The 27,464-nt window shown below is 45.7% G+C and overlaps 1 protein-coding gene across 1 annotated transcript in view; it reads right to left on the bottom strand.

Moving 5' to 3' along the window:
• The window catches only part of LOC146175045 (anoctamin-4-like), a 104,530-nt gene extending 81,100 nt beyond the window's left edge, over positions 1-23,430 (bottom strand). Inside the window, exon 1 of the mRNA XM_084584402.1 lies at positions 23,230-23,430. Coding sequence (XP_084440528.1) covers positions 23,230-23,328 — 99 coding nt within the window. The 5' untranslated portion in view covers positions 23,329-23,430. The remainder of the gene's footprint in view (positions 1-23,229) is intronic.
• Between the last annotated feature and the right edge of the window lie 4,034 nt (positions 23,431-27,464).

Raw genomic sequence — 27,464 nt, 5'->3', positions numbered from 1 at the left:
CACTGTCAAACTTAGGAGTGCACTTCTTCTTCTCCTTCTTCATTCAACTCTAGGCTCAAAAGCATGTTTAGGACCCAGCCTCAGCATCTTATCAATACCTAGAGGTATATCTTCATCAGCGAAATTCAATACCTTGCCTTGCTGATCTTTGGTCATCATCTTCTTCCGTGGAAGCAGAGGTAGAACAACCTGAAGATATACCTCTAGGTATTGATAAGATGCTGAGGCTGGGTCCTAAACATGCTTTTGAGCCTAGAGTTGAATGAAGAAGGAGAAGAAGAAGTGCACTCCTAAGTTTGACAGTGTTAAGATTTTATATCGCCACAAAGAGAAGATAACGAGAGAGATAGTGGAAGCGTATTTTATTTAAACGGACAATAAGTGTGTCAGCAAGACGTCTCTGGCTCTTTCAAGCAAAGAGGTGTCTTTTTTAAGTGATTTTTTCAAGTAATTTTTATGCAGCAGGTGAACCCAGGGGTTTTTTCACGTGACTTTCGTTTTCTTCATGTTTGTTTTTCTGGGCCTTGGAGTAAACGGCTTAGACTTAGTTGAGCATGTACTGTGGCTTTCTTGTTTCTTGTCCCTTGTTTTCGTGTTCGCGCTGTTTATATTAATAATGAATAAGTACCAACTCGCCCAACAAAGTATCTTGGTAAACACTAGGGCTAACTTTGTCCGTCAATCCTTCACGAAGCAGAAGCTGAAAATCATTATAGACAAAGATTTCGAAATTGTCTTGGACTTAAAATTATCCGGTTTTCAAAAAAATAAAAATTTGCCGGAAATTTACCATCTTGAACCTACTTAGACGAAGCCAAAGCGTTGTATTGCTTTGGTTAGGCTTAGGTTTACAAATAGGAATGCATGGCTTTGAAGAGATTAAATTGCCTCTAATATGGAGTGGAGGACGGCGTCAGATAGAAGAGGGACCACGTGATACTGCATCTGCCGGCCTTCAAGGGTTATAGGCCATATGGTTAAGCTATATAGCCGCACTATGACCTCTGACTCGTTCAAGGTCAAGCGGCCTTCCAGGTTGACCTTGCCTAATGCATGACCTAAAGAAGCTTTCCCTTAAGGGTTATGATACCTCGTGAGGCATGGGTAAGGATGATTTAACGTTTCTGGGTTAGTGCTAAGACAAGAATCTTGAAACTTCGCTGTGTGGTTTATGAATGACCTGGCGTCAAGACCATCGACACGTATTAAGAACTAATGAGCAAATTTTAGGTAAATAATACAATTCTAAAGCAACCCACCGAGAAAGGTACATTTACAACAAGAACAAAAAAAACCTCTTGGCACCAGAACAACCAAAATTCACAGCAACTTTCTCTATTATACGCAGTACATCACTGAACTAGAAAAATGTCGCAAGCCCTCTTTTTTTTTTTTTTTTTTTTTTTTTTTTTTTGGGGTTAAAAAGAAATTTTGAACATTGGCATTTGGTTTATCACAACTTCTTCAAGTACTATATAAATATACATTAAAAGACAATATTTGGGCACAACCTGATTTCGTTAGTTCAGCAGATGCAAGGACCATACTATTGTGTGTCCTGAAAGTTTTATTTTACTATTACAGCAGTTGATGAGTAAATGTTCCTAAGAAGAACAAAAACCTTTTTTTTCAGAAATTGCATTCATATTAGCTTTTCCTTTCTAATGACGCCTAAACGCACCTGGGGCTTATTCTTTTGCCTTCATATGGCTCACTTATTAAAAAAAAAAGAAAAAACAACCCTTTCCGCTCGCTTCCCCGGGCTTTCTTTTTTTTTCTTTATTTTGCCGAGGCCCACAAGTACCACTGCACCACCGCGGTGGGGATAGTTTCCTGAAACCTACTCGACTATTGCCGCAGCCTCTCTTGCGTCGTGTTTTACACCACATTCAGCACAGTACATTGTTCCTTTCTGTGCATCCAAATATGCGGCACCGGTAGGGCATGCAGCTACTGTGGCCTTGAAGGCGGATCAAAGGAGAGTGTCCAAAAGGATATCGCATATCACCAGAAGACTGCTTTTTGCAGCTGCACAAGAGCGTCAGAAATGGTCAAGGCGTCCGAATGCTTCTCTGAGGCAGAAGGAGCACTGTTTCCCGACCAGACAGCTTTCGTGGATGCAGCGTACATACCGGGAAAGCATGCCTACTCGGTAGCAGTAGTCGACGGACACGGGCGTACACGCAACTCACTCACACTTTACACCAAGAAGCCAGAGGTAGCTGAACAAGCAGCGATAGCACTAGCTCTAAAAGACTCGAACTTCACAACTGTATACAGCGACTCTAGAGCAGCCACTCGAGCTTTCGCCAAGGGCGGGATAGACAAGACGACGCTACGGATCTTAGGCGGAAGTAACATCACCGATCACTCCATCGTATGGTTCCCGGCACACATGGGCAGCTTAGGGGGCGGCCTGCGGAATCTCAATGAGATCGCACACGAGGCGGCGCGAGGACTCATCGACCGCGTCCCTCCGGTTTCCCCTGCTACTCCACATATCGAGTACAGAGATCAATTATTCACGTACAACGAGCTCACAAAGCACTTTTATCTAGGCAGTCGGGCATTTCCCCTCCCGGATAAGAAAGTAACCCGCAGCCAATCAGTCACGTTACGCTTGCTCCGAACGAACTCATACCCCAACCCCTGGCGCATGAAGCACATCGACCCAGACTACGACGGACAACATGTGTGTGAACGGTGCAGTGACCGTGTAGACTTAAACCATATGCTGTGTGGTTGTGCATCGAGCGACGCCTACGCCAAGAACAAGGAACGTTGGCACAAAGTATTAAAAAGTGCTTGACTACATGATCAGCTTCGGGCTGTCCAGGAGGCCCGCGCGGCGGCGGAGAGCTTCGGGCTCTCTGTGCCGACGTGGGAGCTGTCCTCTACACCTGGCGCCTAGCCGAGTGTCCTTCAGGACCCCTACTGTGGGCAATAAAGTTTTACCAAACCAAACCAAAGAGCCATACGACGCGCCAAATGTCGAAAGCGGCGAGTGGCGTTGAGCGCTCTGTCTAGCACGAAAGAAGCGTAGGAGACGCTCAAGTTCACAAATTAGCATTGCCATTGGGACATTATAACTGTTGCTAAGTGATGGCTTTAATTGCTTGATAATTACTTTTCCCCCTCTTTATGTGTTATTAGTAGCACCGAGTACAAGTACTAATAGCGGTCTTACATCGGGAGGCTGCTTAGCAGTGCTCATTAGCGGTGTTAATTTCAACTCTAACTTCTAAACTATTGCACTGAACGAACGTTCCCGCGTGTGCTGATGTAGAACGCTGGGCTCTCCCCGCAGTGCGGCGGTACGCGCACGCCTGCGTACCTTGTTTTCCTTTCAGTCAAGGTGCTCTTCTTTCTTCACAGACATTTCGCAGTGCTGTTCAGCTTAGATTAAAACAGTTGTACTTGCGAGCGGGCTAGTTGGCTAGACGACTTTGAAGACCTCTGGCGCTGCATGATTATACACAAACACAACAAACACACAAGAGCGCATCATCGGTGTGAACGTCTTGCTTTAATCTCTTGTGTGTGTGTGTGTGTTGTGTTTGCGTGTAACTATGCAGCGTCATAGGTTAAGACCTTATGAAGTCACGACCATGCACATCTCCTTCATCTCCCGCAGAACCCCACGCCAGAGCAACCCGCTCACTCGCGTCATGTCACGGGATTTTTGTGATGTACCGTCTTTGACAAAAGTAACCAGGCTACAGGGTCTGCTTCTCAACCATGTGGTACTGAATTCATACTTCATCTGAACCTCTAAATCTGTGAAAACTAAAGGCCACAGCTGTCCTCACTTCTTAACAGGTTGTGATCCTCTGGGAATCTTTATTGGCTTTATAATACAAGTTAGAAGCAAAACACGCAGCTTGGTTACTTTGGTAAAGACGGCACATATCCCTACTCCTCAGTCTTTTTTTTTTTTTTGTCAACGTTCCCTTTTCCAATCACAGCACGGTTGAGCTGCCCAACGATTTGTGCGCTACGACGCCTTGGTTATCCTTTAAATACCCCCTTTTCTTCATTCATGGACTCATTCAGAGCATGGTCCATTCTCTGCGACATTATGCGACAAGACTGCTAAGGTAATTGATGATAATATATTAATAATAATAAGTTAGGTTCACAGGAAAGGAGAGGCGCAGTGTCTGTCACACTTGTTTTGTGGATACCTAACCCGCGCTGTAAGAGGCGGAAGGAAGGTGGGAGTGAAAGTGAAAAGAGAGAAATAATAGTAGTAGTGGAGGTCTACGGAGTAATTTCGACCCCCTGGGGGTCTTTAATGTGCGCCGACATTGCACAGCACACGAAAGCGTCTCCGTTTCGCCTTCATCAAAATGCAGTAGCCGGCGGTCGGGATCGAACCAAGGTACAGTGAACATTGGTTTCTGAGTATAGGGAAGGCGTGAAATCTGTCAAAATTCTTGGTGGGCACCTGAATCACATCGTAATGAAGGAAAGAAGGGTGGAGTTAAAAAAGGAAGAGAAACAGATGCTGCAGTGGAGGGCTTCTGATTTCGACCACTTTGGGGTTTTAACGTCCACGAAGGTGGTGAAATGTGGCTGTTCCTGGCCCTAGGGGGCTGGGACTGATAGGTCAACGCCCCTTGCGGCGAGGGCTAGCCTGCCACCAAAGGTTTATCTCTTGTAGCCCGTCATTGCACCCGCCATCGCTTCGGTGGTGGACGACGGCTGTTGCGGCGCGCGCTTTTTTTCTCCCTTTTGTTTTTCTTCACTATTTTCTCTTCTGTCTGCACAAGGCAGCAGAGGTGGCTCAGCTACAGAGCCAGTAGCAGGCCCGTGCATTTTCTTTTCTTTCTTCCTACAGCCACAACAACCACCGACATTGATACCGTACTTTTTCTTTCCTGCGACTCAATAAATTATTCAAATATCGGCAGCGGCGACTGGGTTTCAAGTCAGGAGAAAAGTGAGGCGCCCATTATTGTATGGTCAGTGCGCGTCTGAGAATGCCAGGTGGTCGAAATTTTGTTGTTGTTGAGGGTGTAGGAAGAAGGAAGCGAAACTGCACGGGCCTGCTACTGGATCTTTAGCCGAGCCACTGATTTATTTATAGGAAGGGAAAGGAGTGGTAACTGCCTCACTTGTTTTCTGTGGACACCGCAACCGTGCCGTAAGGGAAGGGAGGTGGGTGGGAGTGAAAGTGAAAAAAAAAATGATTGATTTATAGGAAGGGAAAGGCGCACTGTCTCACTTGTTTTCTGTGGACACCTCAACCGCGCCGTAGGGGAAGGGCGGAAGGGGGGAGTGAAAGTGGAAAGAGAGAAAGAGGAGCCGTAGTGGAGGGTTACGGAGTAATTTCGACCACCTGGGGATCTTTAACATGCGCTGACATCGCACAGCACACAGACGACTCTTCGTTTCGCCTCCATCGAAACGCAGCCGCCGAGGTCCGCGGGTACTCCGGCTCCGCTGCTTCGTGCGGACAGAAGAGAAGAGGGAGGTTGTGGAGGGTGGCAGTTCATGGCCCTACGGGGCTCGAATGGTGGGTCAACGCCGCTGGCGGCGCGGGCTAGCCAGCCGTCGAATTTTATCCGTTGTTGGCCGTCATTGCACCCGCCACTGCTTTGGTGGTGGACGATGGCTGTTGTTGTGGCGCGCGTCTTTCTCTCGCTCTTCTTTTCCTTTCTTTTCTATTTTTCCTATAAAGTTCAGTTTTTTTTTAAATCTCTTCTGTTTTTTTGTCTGTTCTGTCCGCACGAGGCAGCGGAGGTGGCACACGTTAAAGAGGGGTCTGGGGCAAGTAGGTCACCGCCGGTTGCGGCGGGGGCTAGCCTGCCAACGAATTTTTATCTGGTGTAGGCCGTCATTGCACCCGCTACCGCTTCGGTGGTGGACGACTGCTGTTGTTGCGGCGCACGTCTTTCTTTCCCTCTTCCTTTTCTTTCTTCTCTATTTTCTCGTCTGTCTGCACGAGGCAGCAGAGGATGTCAGCGCACGTTAAGATCCCCAGGTGGCCGGAATTACTCCGTAGCCCTCCACTACGGCTCCTCTTTATCTCTTTCCACTTTCACTCCCATCTTCCTTCCCTTATGGCGCGGTTGCGGTGTCCACAGAAAACAAGTGAGACAGTTACCGTGCCTTTCCCTTCCTATAAATAAACCAGGCAGCAGAGGTGGCTCAGCTACAGAGCCAGTAGCAGGCCCGTGCATTTTAACGCGGTAGCGTTAAGAAGCTCGTGTCGCAGAAAAGCCGGTGTCGTCGGCGGCGTTGGCCGTGAGCGATAAATCCCGGCATGCACTTCATAAATAAAAAGTAACTTCCAAGATGACCTGGGTGGGAATCGAACCAGGGTCTCCGGAGTGTGAGACGGAGAAGCTACCACTCAGCCACGAGCTCGATGCTTGAAAGCGGTACAAAAACGCTTCTAGTGAATGCGGTGTTGCCTTAGAAAGGTGCCGTAGAACGTTATACTACGGTGTATATCGGTAATTATGAGCATGTTACTTACAGAAGTCGCAGTTACACGAGTAGCGAAGTACGTTTCCGCTACATTTCTTCTGCGCTCTGCACACATGCAGAGCCATCTTGCGGCAAACACAGAAGAACCCCTCTTCGCAATGTGCGGCGCTGCCCCGACACGTGGCGCGCCACTCGCCCCTGAAGTTTCGCCGTGCACCCTCACGGGTTGTAGAATCAAGCGTCTTTCCTTTCTTTAGATCACTATCTTCGCTCACCCGCTTCTCCCCTTCGGGCCGCGCGGGTAACGGTGCGAGGATGCCCCAATACCCTTGCGTTTAATAAGTTTTCTCGACGAGGTGCAATAACGCTATCGCGTTCCACTCTTGAAGGCGAAGCTTAAGCGTCCTCCAAATTTTATTTTCGTTCTTCCTTTAGCCACAACAACAACAACAGGTGGTCGAAGTTACTCCGTGGCCCTCCACTAAAGGCTCATCTTTCTCTTTCCACTTTCACTCCCATCTTCCTTACTGCGCGATTGAGGTGTCGACAGAAAAGTAAGTGAGACAGTTGCTGCGCCTTTCCCTTCCTATAAATCAATCAACCCGGCAGCGGAGGTGACGTCTACTCCCTCCGCATCCTTCAAAGCACCCCTGCTCCGGTTAGGGAAATCGAACTAAATAATCTCTGTCCCGGCCCCTCGTCTAATCCAGGAAACGAGGCGGCTCACGCGCAAGCCCGAGGTTTCGTCGACCGGGCAGTGAGCGCGCCCTCCGACCCGAATTTCACGGGGGGCGGGTTAATTACTTTTCATGACATTACCCATCACTTCAGGTTGGAAAGGCGCACATATCCTCCCCCCTCCCCCAAATATTTAACAAAGGCGCAGGACGTCACAAGTCATTACAGATTGGAACGGCAGAAATTTCCACCACTTGACAAAACGTTGGGTAGGCACAGGAGACCGCTTGGAGGACACTCCAGACGAGATCCTTTCTTAGCCCTTACCTATTAGAAAAAATGTACCCTGATGACTTTAACCCCGCGTGCTGGTTTTGTGGAGAAACAGCCACGTATGATCACGTACTATGGCAATGTAAAGAAGAACCTACACCGGAATATCTAGTACAAATTCCTTCTCTGAGCGATGGGAGACTGTTCTGATCTGCACGGACCCGGACATTCAAGCCTTGGCCACCGAGTGGGCCACTAACGTCGCCGCTAGGCATGGACTGGTGGCCATCTAGAGCGGACCGTCTGCATCTGCATTTTGACGAAATAAATGTTTTCCAATCCAAAAAATGCCTGGCGCCGAATGCAAACACGCTCTCTCCTAACTCCGGCGGTGCTTGCCCTGATGTACCTAGGCCAGTACAACCCAAACTGCAGTACATGCGGCGAAAAAGCGACATGCGATCACATTCTCTGGAACTGCATAAATGATCCACCTGCGGTGGAATTAATACAGCTCCCTTCTCCCGAGCAGTGGGAAGCCGCGCTGGTCAGCTCGGACCCGAAGATTGAACTACGGGCCATCGAGCGGGTTCTCCCGCCAGCCATGGACTAGCGGCCATCTAGTACGTCTCTCCTAGTACGTCTTTCTACAGTCACAAAAACAGAATAGAAAATAGAGAAGAAAGGAAAAAGAAGAGGGAAAGAAAGACGCGCGCCGCAACAAGAGCCGTCGTCCGCCACCGCAGTGGCGGGTGCAATGACGGCCTACAACAGATAAAATTTGGTATGCAGCTTTTTGGCCGCAGAAATGTGATAGTCGTGAAAATAAATGCTTTATCAAGCATGTAATGTCGCGTTTTCGTGAGTATATGACCTACTCTCGCATCTAAATGCTTGTTTTTCCTTCATGAAGTAATATGAGTCGAAGAAAAGCGTGCCGATAATATCTGGGTCTAAGCGGGCATTCCGAGGTTTGCTTCATTCATTCGATCATGCAAATTGTTCTGAGACCTACGCACGCATGAAACAGTTGGTACACAGTAGGGTCAAAATGAAGCTTTTTGGGATTTTAATACAAGGGACAGCGTCGCTTCTCTCATGGATCTCGCTTTGCGGTTGCTTCCACTCGCTGATCGCATTTCTTTTCTCATCTAAGGATACGCGGCGTCGCTTGCTGCATCGTCGCTCCGTGTATCGCGAGCTGGGCGTCGCGTCGGCGCGGCGCTTTTCGACGCGCGAAAATGTGGAAAAAAACGTCGCATGCATCCCGGCCTTAAAAGTAACAAGGCTCGCGGTATGCCTTTTCTAGAGCCATTCCTTCCTTTCATCTTTTTCGACGACAAGGCAGACTCTTACTCCGTCTTATCCGGTGACCTTAATTCTCAGCATTGTGAAATAGAATACTAGAAACGCCTCTCCTTGATTGCAGTGCACGTTGATTGGCACTAGACTTTTCATAAAAACGAAGTTTAGAAACTGTGAGTTGGACTTGCTCTCCTGTACAGAATCTTGCCTCACAAACAGTGCGAGAAACGAGAATGGATCCAAAACGCTCTCCGAATGCAGGGAGTAGGGCTGAATATGAAATTCTTACGCGTGCATGACGGCGCTTGGACCTTCGAAACTTTATCACGGCAAAGGCGACGCAGGTTCGCGTGCTGAAATCGCTTACGAAGTAGCTTGCACGCAACTTCTTACGTCGGCGTCCCATCGTCTTCTCAAGTACTTTCACACTTGCGTTGTCGTCACTGTTCGTAGACGTTACACTGAATTAAGGCACATCCTACTGCTTCTTCTTCCTCTTCTTCTCCTTCCTTGGCGAATGGCAACTAACCACGAATGGAGGTTGGCCAGGGTTCAGTGTTGTTGTTGTTGTTGTTCTCTAATGGGATGGCACATACCACACAGGGGGATCGGCCAAGAATTGGGGTGCAGAGATATTAGACTTTGAGATGTACAACTACATCGGAAAAAAAAAATAATTGCTAGGGAATAGAAAAGGAAATGTAAATATGATAAACCAAAATATATAAGAGTAAATACTAACGCACGCAGTAGGAGAATAGTAAGATTTATATGTATAGATTAAAACTTCAAAGCATATTAGACAGGTAGACGTTTTGGTTCTATTAAGAAGTTTTGAATGGCGTTAAAAACATACCTGTGGCTGTACCCAAGCATGGTGGCACCGAACGATAATAAAATTTCGCTGCTCAAATTAAGACCCAGCTGTTGTAACGGCTTCTCTAAGTACCGTTTTCTCATCATGGTAAAACGGCGGCAAAATATCAAGAAATGGTCTATTGTTTCCGGTTCCCCGCAGGATGCGCAGACAGGAGAAAGCGCCAAACCAGTGTGGACGAGTAATTTCGTTCTCCAGCAACTTCTTTCTCCTCACAGGTTACCTCTCTGTGAGTTAAAAGACGATTATTGCTGAGAGGTGTCTGAAAGCAACCTAAAGGTACTACACACCACTGAAGACAGGATATGATTACGGTGAAGGCCACTGCATAGCGTAATCGTTGCCTTATCATCATCTCCTGGCTCTGTTCGCGGATAGCTTGGCGGCTGTTAAGATTAAAACACATCACTTAATGCAATCTAAACTGAAACGCACCGCAGGAAAGATGTTAGCAACTTATTTGAATGTTGTGAACTGCAAAAAAAGAAAAAAAAGGAAAAATTGCGCTCTGGTGATTTGAAGAGATGATGCAGTTCTGAGATTAGTAGTGTTGTGCCATAGGAGCGAGGAATGGTGAGCTTTAAATGCGGTCTTATTCGTTTTGACAAATTTTCCGCTATTTGTAGCCAGGTGACGCTGCTGAGAGAACCCTACTGCTTAGAGAACGGAATCACGCTCTATTCACAGCCAAATGTACTTCAGATACTGGATTAGGGGGATACATAAATTATTGACGGAATAAAATAAACCCATGATTTGAGGTCATATAATTGAATGAAAGCTAAAAACTTACATAGCAAAGTTGTGGAAGTTGGTAGATTAGGAATGCAATTATCGAGGAAATCTGTCCGTAGCAATGACGTAGTTGTGTAAATACTGACGAATTTGAGGCAACACAAATCCTCTTGCACTCACACATTAGGAGAGCTGAAGCAGATCCGACAAAGTGTCTCTAAATTTGCCATCCAAATGCCTAAATGCACCCTTCTCTGATACGAATGCCTTCTCCAAGCGAAAAAGAAATGCTCAATATGTTTCAATCTCCCCGCAAGCATCACAATGATGTGTGGGACTGCATCCGAATATACATAATTAAAGATTTGAACAGGGGATCCTGCATCGCATAGAAGTCACACCTACCACACACTGCCGTGATTTACATGAATGAACTTTCCATGTGTACATAAGATGTTGATAGTCGGCTGTAAATAACAAAAGATATTTGCACGATGCGGATATGTATAGGTTGCGCTGAAAAGCGACATTAGCGAAATGCGAATGTTACATAGAACAGGTGCACCAAGAGTTGATTGCGCCAAGACGTCTGCCGCTTCATTCTGGAAAATACCGCAGTGACGTGGGAGCCAGATGAAGCGTACCTTTTTCACCCATCCAAGTATTTGAAATAATTTAGTCAGCGGCTCAAAAGAGCATACCGTGATGATTCAAATGACAACAAAACAGAAAGACAGTCTGATAGAAAGTGGATCGTTGATTGATTGCAGGGAAAATTTAAATATGCCAGCCCAATCGCCATAATCCGGGTTCGAGCACGTCCTGTTTGAATCCGCCGTGATCCTTTCTTAGTGATAAACTGCTACAAGAAGTCACGGTAACTTATAGACTCCATCACTCTCTCTGTTGGCTGGCAAACCTGAAAAACCCGTCGAGGAGACTCGTGCGCTGGAGCCACTATACCGGACTTAGTTGAAACTGTCCGCGTGAGCCAATCAGAGTGATCGCACAAACAAGATCGGTCAAGATTCTTTGCCGGTGGCGGTGAGTGGATGAGTGCTTGCGCATTAGAGCAGGCACACTGAGCAGGACAGACGAGAGAAACAGGCAGATGAAAAATCTAAATAAAAAATTAGGCTTATGTTCAACCCTGCTAAGCCTAAGCAACGGAACGCTTCGCTTGATCCGCCTCTCTCCGTTTCAGTGCAGCAGCTCCTCGGCGAGATCGTCCAATGGATGATCGCATTCAACCTGTCGTCTTCGCAACTTCTGAGACGCAGACACTTCGCTAGGTGTCCTACCTAAATCATCCATGACTGTTATTGCCGTTCAGTTGTAGAGAGCTGATTGCGATCCGTTGGCAGCGGTTACGAGGCAAACGTGGCTATCGGGCAGAGTGAGCCAACGGCTCCAGCGTATATTGATTGATTGACTGAGTAAAAGTTGATTTTCCGGTGCTGTAGGACGCGATTTACTCCCCGCTTGCATTCGAGTGGTTTGTGTTATAATAAAAAAAAATTCATACGTTTTCGGGGAGGACGAGAGACCTCTTGCGGCTACGTAGCACACTACGGCATCTGCCGCCGCCATGAAGCATTGCTCTATTTCGCCGTCGGTCCATTGTTCATGCAGAGATTAACGTCGTCTGCATGCAAGTTGGGACCTTTTATGATTCTAAGAGCGGTGGGAAGGCCCCACGTCGCACGTTAAAGAGGAAGGGGAGAGCACCGTGTCTTGCAGAGTGCTCTTACTTTCCAGGTGGACCATAGGGCTAACTCAAAGTTTTTGGTTCAACGTCGTGTTAGGCAGGACATCAATAATGTAACTATATGTCCTCTCGTAGCTGCGGTTGAGTGATGTCATGGTATTCATGTGAATAGACAGATGCGAGCGCGTGGTTACCTCGGATTTGGCGGCGGTGCTGTCACCGACGACGGCGGCTGAGTGCCGCCATAGCTGCCACGTGGTTTCTACTTGGTTCAAGGTCAAGCCCGCGCAGACGGCGAAGAGGCTCCCGAGAGGAGTAGTGAAGTGTTTAAGAGTTAGGCAGTCGGGGCCGCGAAAACAGGAGGAGGCATACAGACACACAGGCACAGTCAGACAGAGGCACATGCAGACAGAGACGGAGAGGAAGACAGCCATAGGAAAGGAATAGCATCTGTCACACTTCTCGAATCAAAGTTAAACCAGAGCCAATTCTGATTAAGGATAATTTTAGGGTACGAACAATAATTTCATGTGTCTCAATCTATTTTACCCTCCACTGCGCACTGCTAAATTAAATGTGAACAACCAGCTATCTTTTCTAATTACTCTCATTAGGAAGTACCCCCAACTATCTGTTGATTTTAAAAGTTTCCTTTTTCGAGATGTGATAGTCTGGTAGTCATTGTATTCTACCAGCAACATTTTATTAGAATAAAACAAAAACCAGGTGAGCATTGCCTTCTCATACTTGCCGAAGACAAAAGTCGCATACCGCTCATTGCCCTGAGCCACGTCGCTGAATTGGCTTGAAATAAAATTGAAGGTGCAGTGTTATTGAATCCGACGCGCGAACTACATAACGCGAAGTCTTCGGCTTGTATAAATAACCGCATCCAGTAAGCATGGCACTTTCAGCCTAATTTTCTATAAAATGACTGCAGCTTGACAAGCCCGTGGCCGGGTATACTGTGCTATACTTGGTTATGCTCACGATTAATCCGTTTCAGCCTCACGTTTGGCGCGAGCTGTAGCTCGTCTCCGCTTTAATCCATTAGTAATCCACTCGATTTTCGCAGGATGATCAGACAAAGCTTGCCGCTTCGGACGCATGGTCCGCGAAGACCTTCGTCGTAGAGAGACCTGCGCCCTTGCTCCCTTCTATGGCTCGCCATCTAACTGAAGTATAGGCCGCTGCAACGAGAACTTCGAGGCGGTGGCCTGAGCCTTTCCTTCGTTTACGCTATATGATAGTCATGTGGTTACTGCTGGCGGGCGGCGGCAGCAGCTGTGGTGTATAGTCACGTGGTACCGCTTTTTCTCTTCAAGGTCATTCTGAGCGTACAAGGTGGAACTCGCTCGGCTAGGCCAGAAGCATTCCAAAAATTGGTGGAGAGCCTGTGATTAAGAAACGAAGCATTCCAGAAATTGGAATGCTTCGTTTGTTAATCACAGGCTCTCCACCAAACTGGTTTACCACACTAAAGAGCGCGCGTCAGCAGCGATAAACAATTCTGCATTACTGGCATTGCCAGGCTTCGACTTATCGAACAATTGGGAGGGTTGGGACTTTGACGTGAGATAAGTCGAAGGGCTCAGTTCTTGGGGTGATGAAAATCTTTGTTAGGCAGGATGAAAAGATATGGCATCCTTTTTTACAGTACTGTATTGCGTGCGTGATATGATGTGGCATGGTACGATGTGGAATGACATGTAAGATTTTAATTTCCGTTGACTGCATAAGGCATAGTAGACAACATATTGGAGATCATAGGAACAATTTCCACTGCCAGGAGTACTCTAACCTGCCTTGGGATCATGGGGCGCACATGCGCTTTTGTATTTCATCTTCATTGAAATGCTTGAACGTATATAGTCCTGATTCAATATTTGATTCCTTCCGCCTACAAAATTAACCATAAAGCCAGTCGTGCAAGGTCCCCGTTGGTGGATGCCTAATGTTCTCGGACTGTAATAACAATGAGAAAGAATAAGTAGTTTTAAAAACAGATAGCAAATGATTAGCGCACAATGTGTGTACTTAAAGCGAAACAGTCCGCTTAAAACAAGCACCGAAATCCGCATGACTGCCATTCATAAACCGAACAATGAAAAGGGCAAATATCTTGCAGCGAATACGTGGTTGGCACGAGCCGGTTAAAACGACGAATTTTTTGCCTAAGCATTTTATAAGCTTCATTTTTGCGACAAGAAAAATCGAGCTTGGAGCCGTTTATGACAAATTACTTCGATCACGAGCCTGACGAGATATCGTTTACTCAAACCTCGACCTTTTCCGGCGGTCGAAGAAGGCCCTAATCGGGTAACGCTATATGAATTATCGATTGACAACGTCTAGGAATAGCGTCGTTGGCTCAGTGTCAAAGCCACGCATAATATTGGAAGGGACGGGGTGCTATTAAGAAAATGCAGCTACCATTTCCGGAGTATAAAGGTCGGCAACAAGGCTTTTAGATTCCTTTTTCGCTGTATAAATTACTGCTTTGAAATGTAAAGGTCCTGTTCCAGCAATATAACAAATAACTAAATTCTCTCATCTAAACAGAACTGGCAGCAAAACATGCTTGGACAAACCACTGAAAGAAGAAACAAACGCTGACTTTTGCCATTACTTGATTTAGCCTTTATCATAAGCAAGTCTATGTTAAAATAGCATATTCATGCGGTAGGAAGAATAGTGCACTTTCCAAGAATCTCGTAACGGCTGCACCTTTGCCAGGATCACGCGTTATAGGCACATTGACGAAGAAAAGCGGTTGTGAAGGCTGGGGGTCGCCAAACCAAAATCGGGCCAAAGAAAAATTGTGAAGGCTTAAACATGCCTTAACCTACTGATAGAGCAAAACGTGGGAGATTTAGAGCAATATTTTTTGTAACACCGCGTTTTCAATTCACGAAGTATAAGATAGGTGCCTTATACTTCTGGGTAGACATTGAGGAAGGGTGGAAACCTTCACCTCATAAGTTCACATTTACGTCTCATATTTTTTCTGCACTGCAGCGTTGGTGCAGTGGTTGAAGGGAAACTAAATTGGGTTTAGAATTCAACTAATTCAAAGGAGTAGAATCTTTAACGGCTAAGATTAAATCATGCCAAGGCGTTTTACGTTAGCGTTCAACTTGACGGCGTAATCGCTCAATAAAAGTATTTCGGCATTGAGGCTTATTCGCAGTCCACGGTGATGAGTAAAGACATCAGTGATGACGTCATCTGTAGAGGTGATGCATTTCCAACACAGAACGGCTGATCTGAGGAAGGAGACCAACGAAAAGAAAGGTAAAGGTGGCGATGCGTTGCTCGGATGCGTCGGACGACTCAAAGAAAGGATTGGCCGAAAGCTTTTCAAATTCGGAACGTCGTCCCCAATGACGTAATCGACTAGTTTCACCACTGCACCAATACTTTGAGAAGAAGCCTGAGGATTGTCGCGATTTTAATAATAGATTATATCATAACTTTAAATGGTAGCGCGGCATCAGTTCGTAAGCCTAATTTATAAGTTTCATATATTCTAATACCAGCATCTCGGGAAATTGGTAAAAACATTGCAGCTTCCCTTCAAGATGCCCGACCACTCTGCCAGAGTATGCCCGGGTTGGATCCCGACCGCCAGCGGTTGCGTTTCGATGGAGCCGAAAAGCAAGGCACCCATGTGCTGCGCGATGTCAGTGCACATTAAAGATCCATAGGGGGTCGGGATGCCTTTGTAGCCCTGCCCTATGCCATCTGTTTCTCTCTGTCCGCTTTCACTTCCAACTTTCTCCCTTCCCTTGCGACTCGGTGACGATGCTGTGTTATGAAAGCCAAGTATCCGTAACAATTTCGCCGAGAACAAGAAAATTGGGTTTTTGTTCCAGTAGAAAACAGTAGGTGAGTGCGATGGAATGAAAAAGAGACCAAAAACAAGAAAATGAATTATGCAATTGATGGAGGGAACGGTGTTCCTGAAAGGAGCAGGATCCTTATCAAGAATATTGAAAAGAGCGCTCTGGTTCCTTAAGTAGTTTACTGCAGGCTCTCCAAGATTTAGGAAGGAAACCATGGCGTTACAAAGCATGGCCCACATCAGTCCTAAATGACAAAGAGTATCAATGCACGCTTCATGACCTAAGTACTTGAGGGAACAAAATGCAAATTTGTAGAAGAAAGAGGTCATGTGATGCGAGCAAACATTAATCGCAATCAGGCTTGCCAAGTGCTATAAGTGGCGTAAAGGCCACTTTCCTTGACATGCATTCAGACGTGCTCGGTTCTCACTACGGCCTCTGAATATGGGGAATTTTCCTTACGTCAACCTTCCATGGTAGCTATGCTTGCAATCTTCCCCGTATCTAGTGGCTCCCGATACTCAACCGCCCCGTAGCATTTTCTGCTCCACCTTGAGGCCTGTTTGCGTAGCTCACCCGTACTATGTTTTACGCAAACATGCTACGTTCCTTGGCTTTCATTTGTAGTTGTTTGTTTGCCGGCTTGTTTGTGGCGTCCCTCGGTCGCATGGAGTGCAGCGTGGGAGAATGCTGTCGTCCCGTCATGTGTCGGCATGTTTGCGGTTGCGATGACAACTTCGAGCACGCCACGCGATCTGCGGTCGGCACACAGTTTCCATGGCAATGCCGAAGAAGCGACCTTTCGCTACCGTGGCGAGCCACTGGTCGCCAGAATGTAATCGGCGGGAAAGTATTAACCTGCATGTTTACGTAACGCTTGTGAGCCTACGCAGCTCACGAAAATTCGTAACGAAAATTCGAAAATAAAACATGAATCAACCGTATGCGTTCAAGCTAGATAAGCAAGCCAAATAAATGGGAGTAAAAGGTGTCAAACAATGGTTTGCAAGCCCCTAGGTTGAAATGTAATAGAAGCTCCGTGTTATACCCAATCGATGTTAAGACAATTGTCAACGTGTCCTGCATAAGTTCCGACATCAAATGGTCCAATTAGTTTGCAGAAAAGTGAATGTTTAGCTAGCTTTTATAAAATGTACATCACTTTTGAATATAAGGGGAATCAGGAAGATATTCACTTCAGAAACTACAAAAGAGGCTCTTCTCTCACAAGATGTTTAGGTTATTTATCGTAAATGCTAAAACATTTTCTTGGCTACCACGCACCACTACAACAAAACAAACATGAAGAAACGGACAGTACAAATGGCGCGTACGGTTCGTATACAGTCCCTTTCCGCGTAGGCTTCTGCGCTAGTGGTATTGTTGCAGCCCGCGAAAAACAAGACCAAGAACTAAGTGTACCCTACCTTAGAACCTCCCATTAAAACTTTGTTTGCTTTCATATTGAATACAACTGCTTATAGGAGGCTGAAAACATACGGCCGATAAATATACGCTTTTTGTGAACTTCTGCGTTGTTAAGGCTTTTTACTGATGAAACGAATTGGGATGAGAGAGGGAAGGCTATTCCCAGAACAAGGGAGATAGAGTTTCCCAAATGCAGTTCTTTCCCATTTTAGAAGAAGGACCGTGAAAAGTGATAGTAGGCATTCGAGTGAATGCAGAAAAGAAAAAGAAAAAAATATGTATTAACATGATCACGGCCCCAAGTCAAGCTCGCCTCCTCCCGAGTTGCCGATTAATTCCGGAACTGCTCGAAGAGCTTTGAAAGACAGGCGAAGTGCGAAAGAAGCTCTGGCTTCAAATGTTCCGAGCAAACGATCCACGCTGGACGCCTTACCTATATCAGAGCGCAAACGAAAAACGCCAACGCAGGCCAGTACACGAATCCCACCCATACCATACACACTCTTCAAAACTCCAGGTCTCCAACGTTAGGACGAACAGCTAATTTAATTGGAAGCAATATGGTAGCCATCCCTAGGGGTTTCAGCACATGTCTTATACAAAGCTTTCAAATTTATCCTGACACTCTTGTTTTGATTGTGTAGAGGCTCAGCTCAACAAAATATTCCCGAAATCTCGCGCTAGGCTTCGACGTGCGTACGTTCACAGTTTTCTGCACGTTCATCAATGTATCGCATTGTTTTAGCCATTTAACACAAGCCAGGTTAGGGGAAGATTCGTCAGAGTACTCATGTCGTTATTGTGTTGAGGTTGGTTTGAGGTATGCGGTTTAACATTCGAAAGCGACTCAGACTGAGAGGGACGCCGTAGTGGAGGGCTGCGAAAATTTATATCACCTTATACTGTACACGGGTGCCTTGCTTTTCGCCTCCATCAAAAAGCAGCCGCCTCGGCTGGGATTCCACCGCTCATCTTTGGGTTCAGCAGTCGAAAGCCGTAACCACTGAGCGAACCCGACGGAATTAATATTTCGTTCAGTGCAAATTTTGAATATTTTGTCATGAAAAGTAGATGATGCGTTGCACCATTTTCACCAGTCGCTGCTTCATCCAACGCTGCTTCATCCCTACTAGTCATCAGTGAGTTTCGATTATTGGGCAAACTAAAAAGAGCCGATATTTAGCAATAAGAGTGCCGTATTGCAGTGAACATGGAAAACCTTATGGCAGTCATAAACTGAAAACACCGCATACTAAGCAAGAATGCGCCATGGCCTCCCTAACCCACGAAAGCGTGTCGCTGGATCATTTGAAATAGCTTTCCGAATAGCTGCGATCTCCCAGATATAGTCTTATTCTGCTAACAATGGAAGTTATTGCTGTGCGCGTCTATTACGCGAGACTTTAAAACCAGCAGCAGTCTGCAACTAATGTTAGGCACCATAAAGAATTTTATAAAAACATTTGGCAGTAAGAAAAGTAAAAAAATGTGCTTAGTCACTGTTTTATTGACATTTATTCATGAGTACCTGCAGAACTGCAAAACGTGTTGTAGATGATTCATTTTGTAACGCGAAGCTACAAACGAATTAGACTGAAAGGAAACCTTTGCTTCAGCGTAAGGAATGATATATATTTCGCTAAATGGGGCTGCACTCTTATCCAATAGGGACTAAAGGAAGCACACACCCTACCGCGGTGGCGCAGAGGTTCAGAGGTTAGGGCGCTTGACCTCTGTGCCAGAGGATGTGTGACAGATTCCTGGCCACGGCCGCTGCTTTTCGATGAAGGCCAAAAGAAAGACGTGCGTGTGCTGCGCGATGTCAGTGTAAGTTTAGGAACCCCAGGTGATCCGAATTTTCTTAGCCCTCCACTACGCCGTCTCCCATAGCCCGAGTCACTTTGGGACATAAAACTACACAAAAACAAACCAAGCCCAAAGGGAGTTCACGGAGAGTTCCCCTCACAATAACTTTTTTTGCCTACTAAGCGAAAAGTCAAAATAAGCCGGACATTAGCCGCTTAATGGTCGACTACAGAAAATTTACTAATAGCAGTTAGACTTCTAGCCGATTACCGTTAATCGCTGTCATCTGTGTGCCCGAATCTCATATTCGCATATTTAGACGAAATAGACTGGCCACCATGTTTCTCTAATTTTGCCAATGCTCTGCTCGTGATGAATTCATATGTTTTCTTTTGTGTCGACTGAGCACGGCTATGGAAATATGAAATGCTCCCGTTGTTGTGTTTATTGTCAGAGAGCGAAATATTTGGTTTAAAATGTATAACCGTATCTGGCGATCTGGCCTGGTGTTACAAAAGGCCATGGTATGCCTCGCAATAAGCGTTCAAAGTCTGAGGCACCAAATTGCGGCAGGGTAGGGTTAAGCATCTTTTTAAAAAAGTATACGCGTTCTAATGACCAGGTGAAGGGCTTCTCTAGAAAATGCCAGGAAAATAAGTGCTTTACCTCTTGATGACCAAAATAGCCAAGACGTTCCCTTGAAACTGTTGATCATTGTGTCATGAAACCGAATAACCCCCTCAAAATGTAATATCAGTACATTGCCAAACAAAATCATATGATGCACATTCGGATGTGTCATAATTACCGACAACATAAATGTCATTCATCATTATTTAATTTTATGCATATTGTATGGCAGCTGTATGACATTGTAGGACATTTGTACTTCATTGCCAAACAAAATAATATGATGCACATTCGGATGTCTCATAATTACCGACAACATAAATGTCATTCATTATTATTGAATTTTATGCATATTGTATGGCAGTGTATGACATTGTAGGACATTTGTACTTCATTGGTACGACATTATATGATAAAGCTTGTATGAGGTCATCGTAATCATCATATATTTAGCCATAAAGGTCCTTGGTTTAGGGATATACATAAGGAGGGGAGGGGGAGCGATCGTGTCATAATAGAATTATCCGTAACGCCAATTATAAATACAATGTCCTGGGCTCAAATTGTAATGTAACTAAAGAAAGGAAAAAAAAAAAAAAACAACAATGTACCAACATTGAGACACAACAGGCTATGAACAACTTAATAGGAACTAAAAACAAGAAAACACAAAAACATATACTCTCAGAAGCGCGGCAAACAACTGGGTACTTGAAATGTGCTGTTATTTGGTTCTATTTCAGGGTCTATGTAATAGCGCTAGGTAAAAAGATTTATTAAAAAAGTCTGTGGAGGCATGTTTGCGCTGCAAACTTAAACAGTTAAAAATCGACATGAGGTATGAAGCGGCGGGTGAAAGACAATCTCTCAGCTGTGGGAAAGTGTAAGACAATTTGTGGAACAAACGAGGCTGTGATACCGAAGCGCTAGAGCTTGAAGATAGAGGGATGCCTTAATAAAAGCTAAACTGTCATATGTCGCACTGCGGTGTGATAAAAGGGGCCGTGAGATTTTAGATGGCGGTAGGCTGATCGATTAGATAAATATGATGCATATTTAAATTTGGAACGGGTGAATGTTACGTGGCGAGTTTGCATATAGGATGGGTTGAAAAAAGGAGGGATTGTCTGATATATCCAAGCAACTTGAAAGAATCTGTGCGAAGTTTTTTATTGTGCCCAAACCAGGTTGGCGTTTTGTTCATTGTGATTCAAAAATACCTGTACGATTCCGTTTCCGAGAGTGGTATAGAATTTAAATAAGCGCATTGCTGCGGCTATTTCTTTTACTCGATAAATGCATGGACTTGCATTTTGATATGTTCAGTTGCATAAGCCATGACGTACACTAGATTTTGTGAGGTTTAAACCCGTTGAAGCAGATCCTGATAATCGAAAGTAGATATACGGCAGCAAAAGACAGAATCGTCGCCCAGTAGGCGGATACGGGATTATATGACATTATGAAGTCCGTTATTAACATAAAGAAGGAGCGGTCGCTGCACCAATCCCTCAGGGACACCAGAGATTACCGTAGTATTTTCCATGTGTGATTGCGCATAACTGTATATTGTGGGCGGTCGTGGAGAAATTAGTGAATTTTTGACAAAATTAAAGGGCCACTGTGGAGAGACGAGAGTTAAGCCATTAAACGCCGATGTGAAACGCGATCGAAGGCGTTGAGAAAGTATTGGTAGATGACGTTAGTTTGAAAAAAAAAAAGAAACTAGTTGCAAATTCAAAAAGCAGGGACTCGCAAGAATGGCCCGAACCAAAACTGTGGGTTTTTTATTAAAAGAGAGCAATATTGTTAATGTGCAATGCGATCTGCGAATGTGCTCCAGTAGTTTGCATGGAATGGATGCTAATGAAATTGAGAGGTAATTAGAAGGATTTACTGTTTTTGTAGTGCTCACCGTATTTTAAAGTGAAAAAGTTTAACTCCGAAAGCATGTTGCTGCAAAGACGCTGCCATGCCACTGGTACCTACATGCTGCACCATTTCTGGCGTGAGAAGGGAGAAAGGGTGAGTAATCAATAACGGCGTGCACAATGAACGTCCATCTCGTGGCGTTTTTTTGGCACATGAAAAACTCTGCCACAACGAGGTGCGTTCATTATGTTTAGAGTGAAAAAAAAATACTGCACACAGGATCGTTACACGTTTCCAGAAGCAGATTCTGGCAGTCAATTTTCATTAGTTTTTTCTTTGTTTGTTTCCAGCGCACTCGTAAACAAAAGGGAACTTATCGACCTGACACCTGCGTTGTCGCCGTCGCTCCTTCACAAAATTTAAACGTTGTACCTATACTGAATACGCACTTGTAACGCTCATTCGCGAGTGGGGACAAGAAAAAAAGATGAAATATGGAAAGTAAGCAGCTGTAAGCACTCGTAGCAATCTCGCAACCCCCGGTTGTGTGCTAGCCAGAATTGATTAATCGATGGAGGCGCGAAGATGCTTCTTGGAAGCTATACTACTAGCGGCCGAAACTCAGTGGCACCATCTGGAAGAGGAAATGGAGAGTGACCTTCCGTTATGGAGCTCCAAATGGCAAAGGACCCTGCCGTGCCCTTGGTGCACCTTAGACTAATGCAAGGTAGCCGAGTCCCTTACATGCGGTACTGGCACGAAAAGGCGGTACTTCCTACTCCGCGATAAAGAGGCACTGCAGCGACATAGCGCGAACGGAAGTGTTGGTGACGGCAAATGACTTTGGAGAACATTTGGGAATTCCTGCATGTTCCCGTTTGCCCACGTTTAGAGGCCCTAGGCACTCAATTGCCAGTGGAAATAGCGGCGTTCTGCGATTTTGTTGGCGTGGCTGCACACCCTGCTGGTATCCCGGAGCAAAGTGCATGGACAGACATTTGTCTGCTGCGCTGTTCATGAGTACAATGGTAACGTAACATCATTCATTACCTATGTGCCCCAGGTAAGGACTCTAGTGTACTGCATACACTGAATGGTTATTGCACAATTTTTTCCGAGGATGTGACAGGACGAGGATTATGGACGATTACGCGTTAGCATTTTAAATAAATGAATGTGCTTGTTCGTGCACTTTAATATCTACCTGCCTACATAAACTGCCTTGTCTATGCCATGCTGGAAAATGACGAGTAAAGGGCGCATACATGCCAGAGACGCCTTGAATGTATGTCGAGTTACCAGGACGTATTTTGAATATATTGGGAGCGCCATCGAAAGGTGCCGCCACATGATCCATTACTACTGCGTCCTCGTCCTCTGCTGCGCTACATTCTCGCTTTGATCATAATGCTCTTCCACTTGTGGTGAGAACCTAACAACTCACAGCGTTGCACAGGCTCAAGATATTATTAAGCAGCCGCCAACTTTCTGCAGGTACATTTAAAACGAGCGATAAGCCCAGGGGCCCTTTTAGATTGCACAAAATGAGTGCAGCTTGTACAGCTATGCGTCTATCTCCGCTCTTTCTCTTGCCTGCATAATGCAGTGGTTCTGCTTAATATCCATCGGTCTCTTACGTCTTCACTGGATCCCAGATGTTCTTGGATGTCAGAATATTCGTCCACCAATCCATCGTCGAAGGTGATGCGATCGAACGCTGAGTTCCAGAAGGCCATGCACGAGGCCGAAGCCTAAAGCACTGGGGGTTGTAATCCCCCGCAGCTGCACGCGACGTGGCACTTCGGGGTAGAACGGGGAACTCTGTCCAGAGGTTGTCCCTCTACGCTGTGCAGATAGTGAATGGATCGCGAATTAAGAGAGTTCGAAGGAATGAGAAAAAAAAAGTATATAAAAACGGAATTTCTGATAAGAGAAAACATCTAACAAGGTGCGGCGTGCAGATCTAAAACAACAGCTGGGATCGAGGCGGTGGGCGCGAGTATTGAGCACACCTGGAGCAGGGGTGCGTCGACAAGATGTGCAATGCCTTCCTTTGCTGAGCAAGCGAGCCGGCTTTCTCTTGAATACAACTGTGTTGGCGCGACACGGCTGCCTGAAACCTCACGGTTTTGAAAATGTTGGGAAATTTAATGGCGTTTAACTCAGGAGAGAAGAGAAGAAAGTGTAGTTTATTACTAAGGCGTTGTTAGTATAGGTATTTGGATTCGGATCCGTCCTCTCCACTGTGGAGCCTGACAACCACACGTGCTTCTTTCAACACCCGGCATCAGGAAGAAGGTCGAGCCATCGCCGACAAAACTAAAACAAATCACTCTTGAATACTTCCATGAGTACCATGCAAATCGTATGCACGTTTACACCGACGGTTCAGTGAATGCTGTGAGTTCTTCAGGCTCCATGGTCATACCCGCAACTACTACAGAAATAAAAGTTAGGACAATTCACCGTACTTCTTCAACAGCCGCAGAACTAACCGCTCTACGTGTCGCTATTAGGCATATCAGTCAGCAAAGCCCTCAACGATGGTCTATTTTCACAGATTCAAGAGCAGCTCTGCAAGCCTTAAAAGCGGCTCTTCGCCGTGGAGCCCATGAGCAACTCACCGCGGAAATACGACAACTTCATCACTATGCCATAAATGGAGGACATGACATCATCTACCAATGGCTTCCAGGACACAGCGGCATAGCGGGCATCTCCGGGCGGACGAGGTCGCACGAACAGCCCACCAAGGCGGCGATTGTGTGTTGATTCCATTTTCTAGGGCAGACGCAGCGGGCAGGCTTTGCGCACTTGCGCGGGTACTCACGCTCTCCTTGTGGAATTCTGACCAGTTTGCGAACTGCTGCATAAATCCCTGGACCCGGACCTGAAGCTCCGGCTTCCACCTGGCCTACCCCGATGTGAAGAAATTTTGCTGTGCCGCCTGTGGGTTGGTGTAGCATTTACAAACTCTTATTCTATTGTGATAGGTATGGAAAATAGCCCTGCATGCACAAATCACGGGTGCGAAGAGACTATAGGCCACATTCTTTGTGAGTGCCCCATATACAGCGAGGAAAGACGTACAGTGCCTATGCCGTGCGCAGGAGCGTCTAGATGGACACCCACTAACTGAAATTAAGATCCTAGGCCCCTGGCCACGGCGATCGTCTACGGTGAAGGCCTCCCAGGCACTGCTCCGCTTTATGAAAAGCACAGGAGTGATCGAAAGGCTATGATTTTTTATGTTACGTGATATGACTGTGAAGTGATGTGACATGTTTGTGATGTAACTGTACTGTCATCACCCATCCCTCTCTCACCCACAACTTTTATACCTATCTACCCCTCTCCCCTAGTGGAGGGTAGCAAACCAGTTCCTTTACCGGTTAACCTTTCTGCCTTTCCTCCTCATCCTCCTCCTCCTGGATTGGTAGCATTCGTAGGAAGAGCATATAAACTTATGAGCTCAGTAGACGTGATAGAGAAGATCAGAAAGCCGGATCCTCAATAATAAATTGAATTATATATGTGCTAGATAAATGAAGTAATTCTTAACCGTTCTATTCATATTTGGACTTTTAGAAATTTAGATTTAGCAGGTCGGCACGACACTTCCTTGTGAGAGCTCATGAACTGCTCGCCATCAGCATCAGTCTACTCACGTTCACTTCAGGGCAAACACTTATGCTTCATCTCTTTCGTTAAGGCTGTCTTTGCTGCGGCTGCCTTTCTTGGCAAAAATCCTAACCCCGTCTACCTGACTCACTGCTGTGCTTAGCTACATTTCGCTTCTCTTGGTCAAGAACAAGCTGTAAAGTAAATTTAGGTAGAATAAAAAGAGAAGTGCCTTGCTTGGGATGTAGAATGTTCGCATCATCCGACCTCCACTCCGCTGAGGGGAGAACGTCCCGTTATAGGACTGTACACGGATTTGCTTTCTCCTTTTGTGCATGATGCCTTGCCCATCGACTTCCGTTTAACTATGGTGCTGCAGGCGTCGTATACTAGGAAGGAAAGGAGGCCCGGACACACACAGACCGGAGTGCGGGGAGAGGAAAGCGCATCTGGCGTCGGTGGCCGGCAGCGATAAATCGCACGGAAGAAGCGCGAGGAACAAACAAAATAAGTGCTATTTTGGAACATATCTTTCTTTTTGAGTGTTTGGCATCCGGTTATAGGTTGGCCACCAGGATTCACTGAGAATGACGATCAATGGCCGGCCTCCTCTTAGAAAAAAAAAAAAAAAAAACAGCAACAAATGGGACTGCTGGTGTTTTTAGTTGTTCCCCCTGTTGACTAGATAGATATTCCGAATTTGCTTCTGACTGTGTGTGTGAAATGTCAGTTAAATCTAAAGAATACTCCCAGTTTCTAAGAATACTCCCAAAACAAGATAAGATAAATTGTTCTGCACCTGGCAAATTAAAAATACTGGAGAAGCTTTACTTAATGAGTAAGAACGACACAGTTTGGAAATGCACATAATCAGTATTCATTTAGGGTGCTTCAGAACCTATCATTCGTTATTTTCAACGCTCACTATTTATTTACTTCGCCCACTATTTATTTTCTTGAAAGGCAGGCGATACTTATAGGCAGTGCTGCTGTTTAGAAGAAAGTCAGAATTTAGGCCATGTGCAGTGAATTGTAGCAACCGGTGCTCTCATTTTTAGAAGTCACCAAGTCTGATAAATAATATTAAGCTAATTTCTTTGTGAATAGGTAGCTAGTCTAAAGAACCGATTACATTTGATTGAACAAATCATCGTGCAATTTAATTATTATACCTGGACGTGCTCCTCTCTCATCGTTTCATGATGTATTAGAAAAAATACAGAATGAATGTTACAGTGTTGAGTATGCCATACAAACCACAAGAATGGAAAAAATACAGCTTTGAAGGAGAGAATTATTTGAGGAACTGCGGCTGGGCGCTTGGCAGGACAAGGGGAAGGGCGTCCAGGCAGTGCGCGCTCTTTGCCGTTATTTGAGCGCCAGCGGACTCGATTCGCGCTTGTAAAGCAAGCTTCTGTGTCTGTATATATATTTCATATGCCTTCTCCCACATCGTCACCCATCATGACCTTCTTTCTTCTCACCTTCCCCTTCCCCAGTGCAGAGTAGCAGGCCAGATTTGAATTATTCGGGCCAACCTCTCTGCCTTTTCCTTTCAATACATCCATCTATCTATCTTGAATGGGTACAAATTTTTTATTCCGTTCAGATTCACCTTCAGCTGCAACTGTTGATGTGAGCATGCCTATTTTTCATTAAAGCTCAGCTGTGAATGACAGAAAACTGCTTCCGTCATAACTGCCTCGTTTTGAAGTGTAACAGTGATGCGACATCAAAAAGCAAACCTAAATCCCTTCAGCTAAATGAAGAAGCGCAGCGAAGTTCCTCAATTTTCGGCCTTTCTTGAACAAAAGAGGCCACAGTGACACCTGCCACACACCTGTCTCGAGAGGTGAACACAACGTTTGGCGCGAACCTTTATGGCGAGACCTCGAGAGCGATGTGAGTCGCTTGGTAGGTTGCAGACAACACGTATTGTTCGGTTATGAGCTTGGGTTACGATCGGTAAACTTTGGCACCTGGACATATTGATGTCCAGATCAGCGTTGGACTGTTCGCGGGAACTGTAGCCAGGGGGGGGGGGGCGGTAGCCTGCTGACCTTTTGTAGTTCTGTCCATTTAGAGTTTCAAGTTTCTATAAGCTGCTCCAAGGGTTACTAAGGTGCCGTAATCTAATATCCTTGCTGAGTGTTCACATTGATGACTGAACGTCAGGCACGCGATTCCCTTTGATAAGACATATTCTGGTGCATTAATAGGCTATTAGGGCAAAGGCTCGCAAAACGTGTCA

Source organism: Amblyomma maculatum, chromosome 11 (genome assembly GCF_055883805.1).
Source record: "Amblyomma maculatum isolate TAMU_Amacu chromosome 11, ASM5588380v1, whole genome shotgun sequence".
Taxonomy (NCBI): domain Eukaryota; kingdom Metazoa; phylum Arthropoda; class Arachnida; order Ixodida; family Ixodidae; genus Amblyomma; species Amblyomma maculatum.
This window is presented reverse-complemented; position numbering and strand designations above follow the sequence as displayed.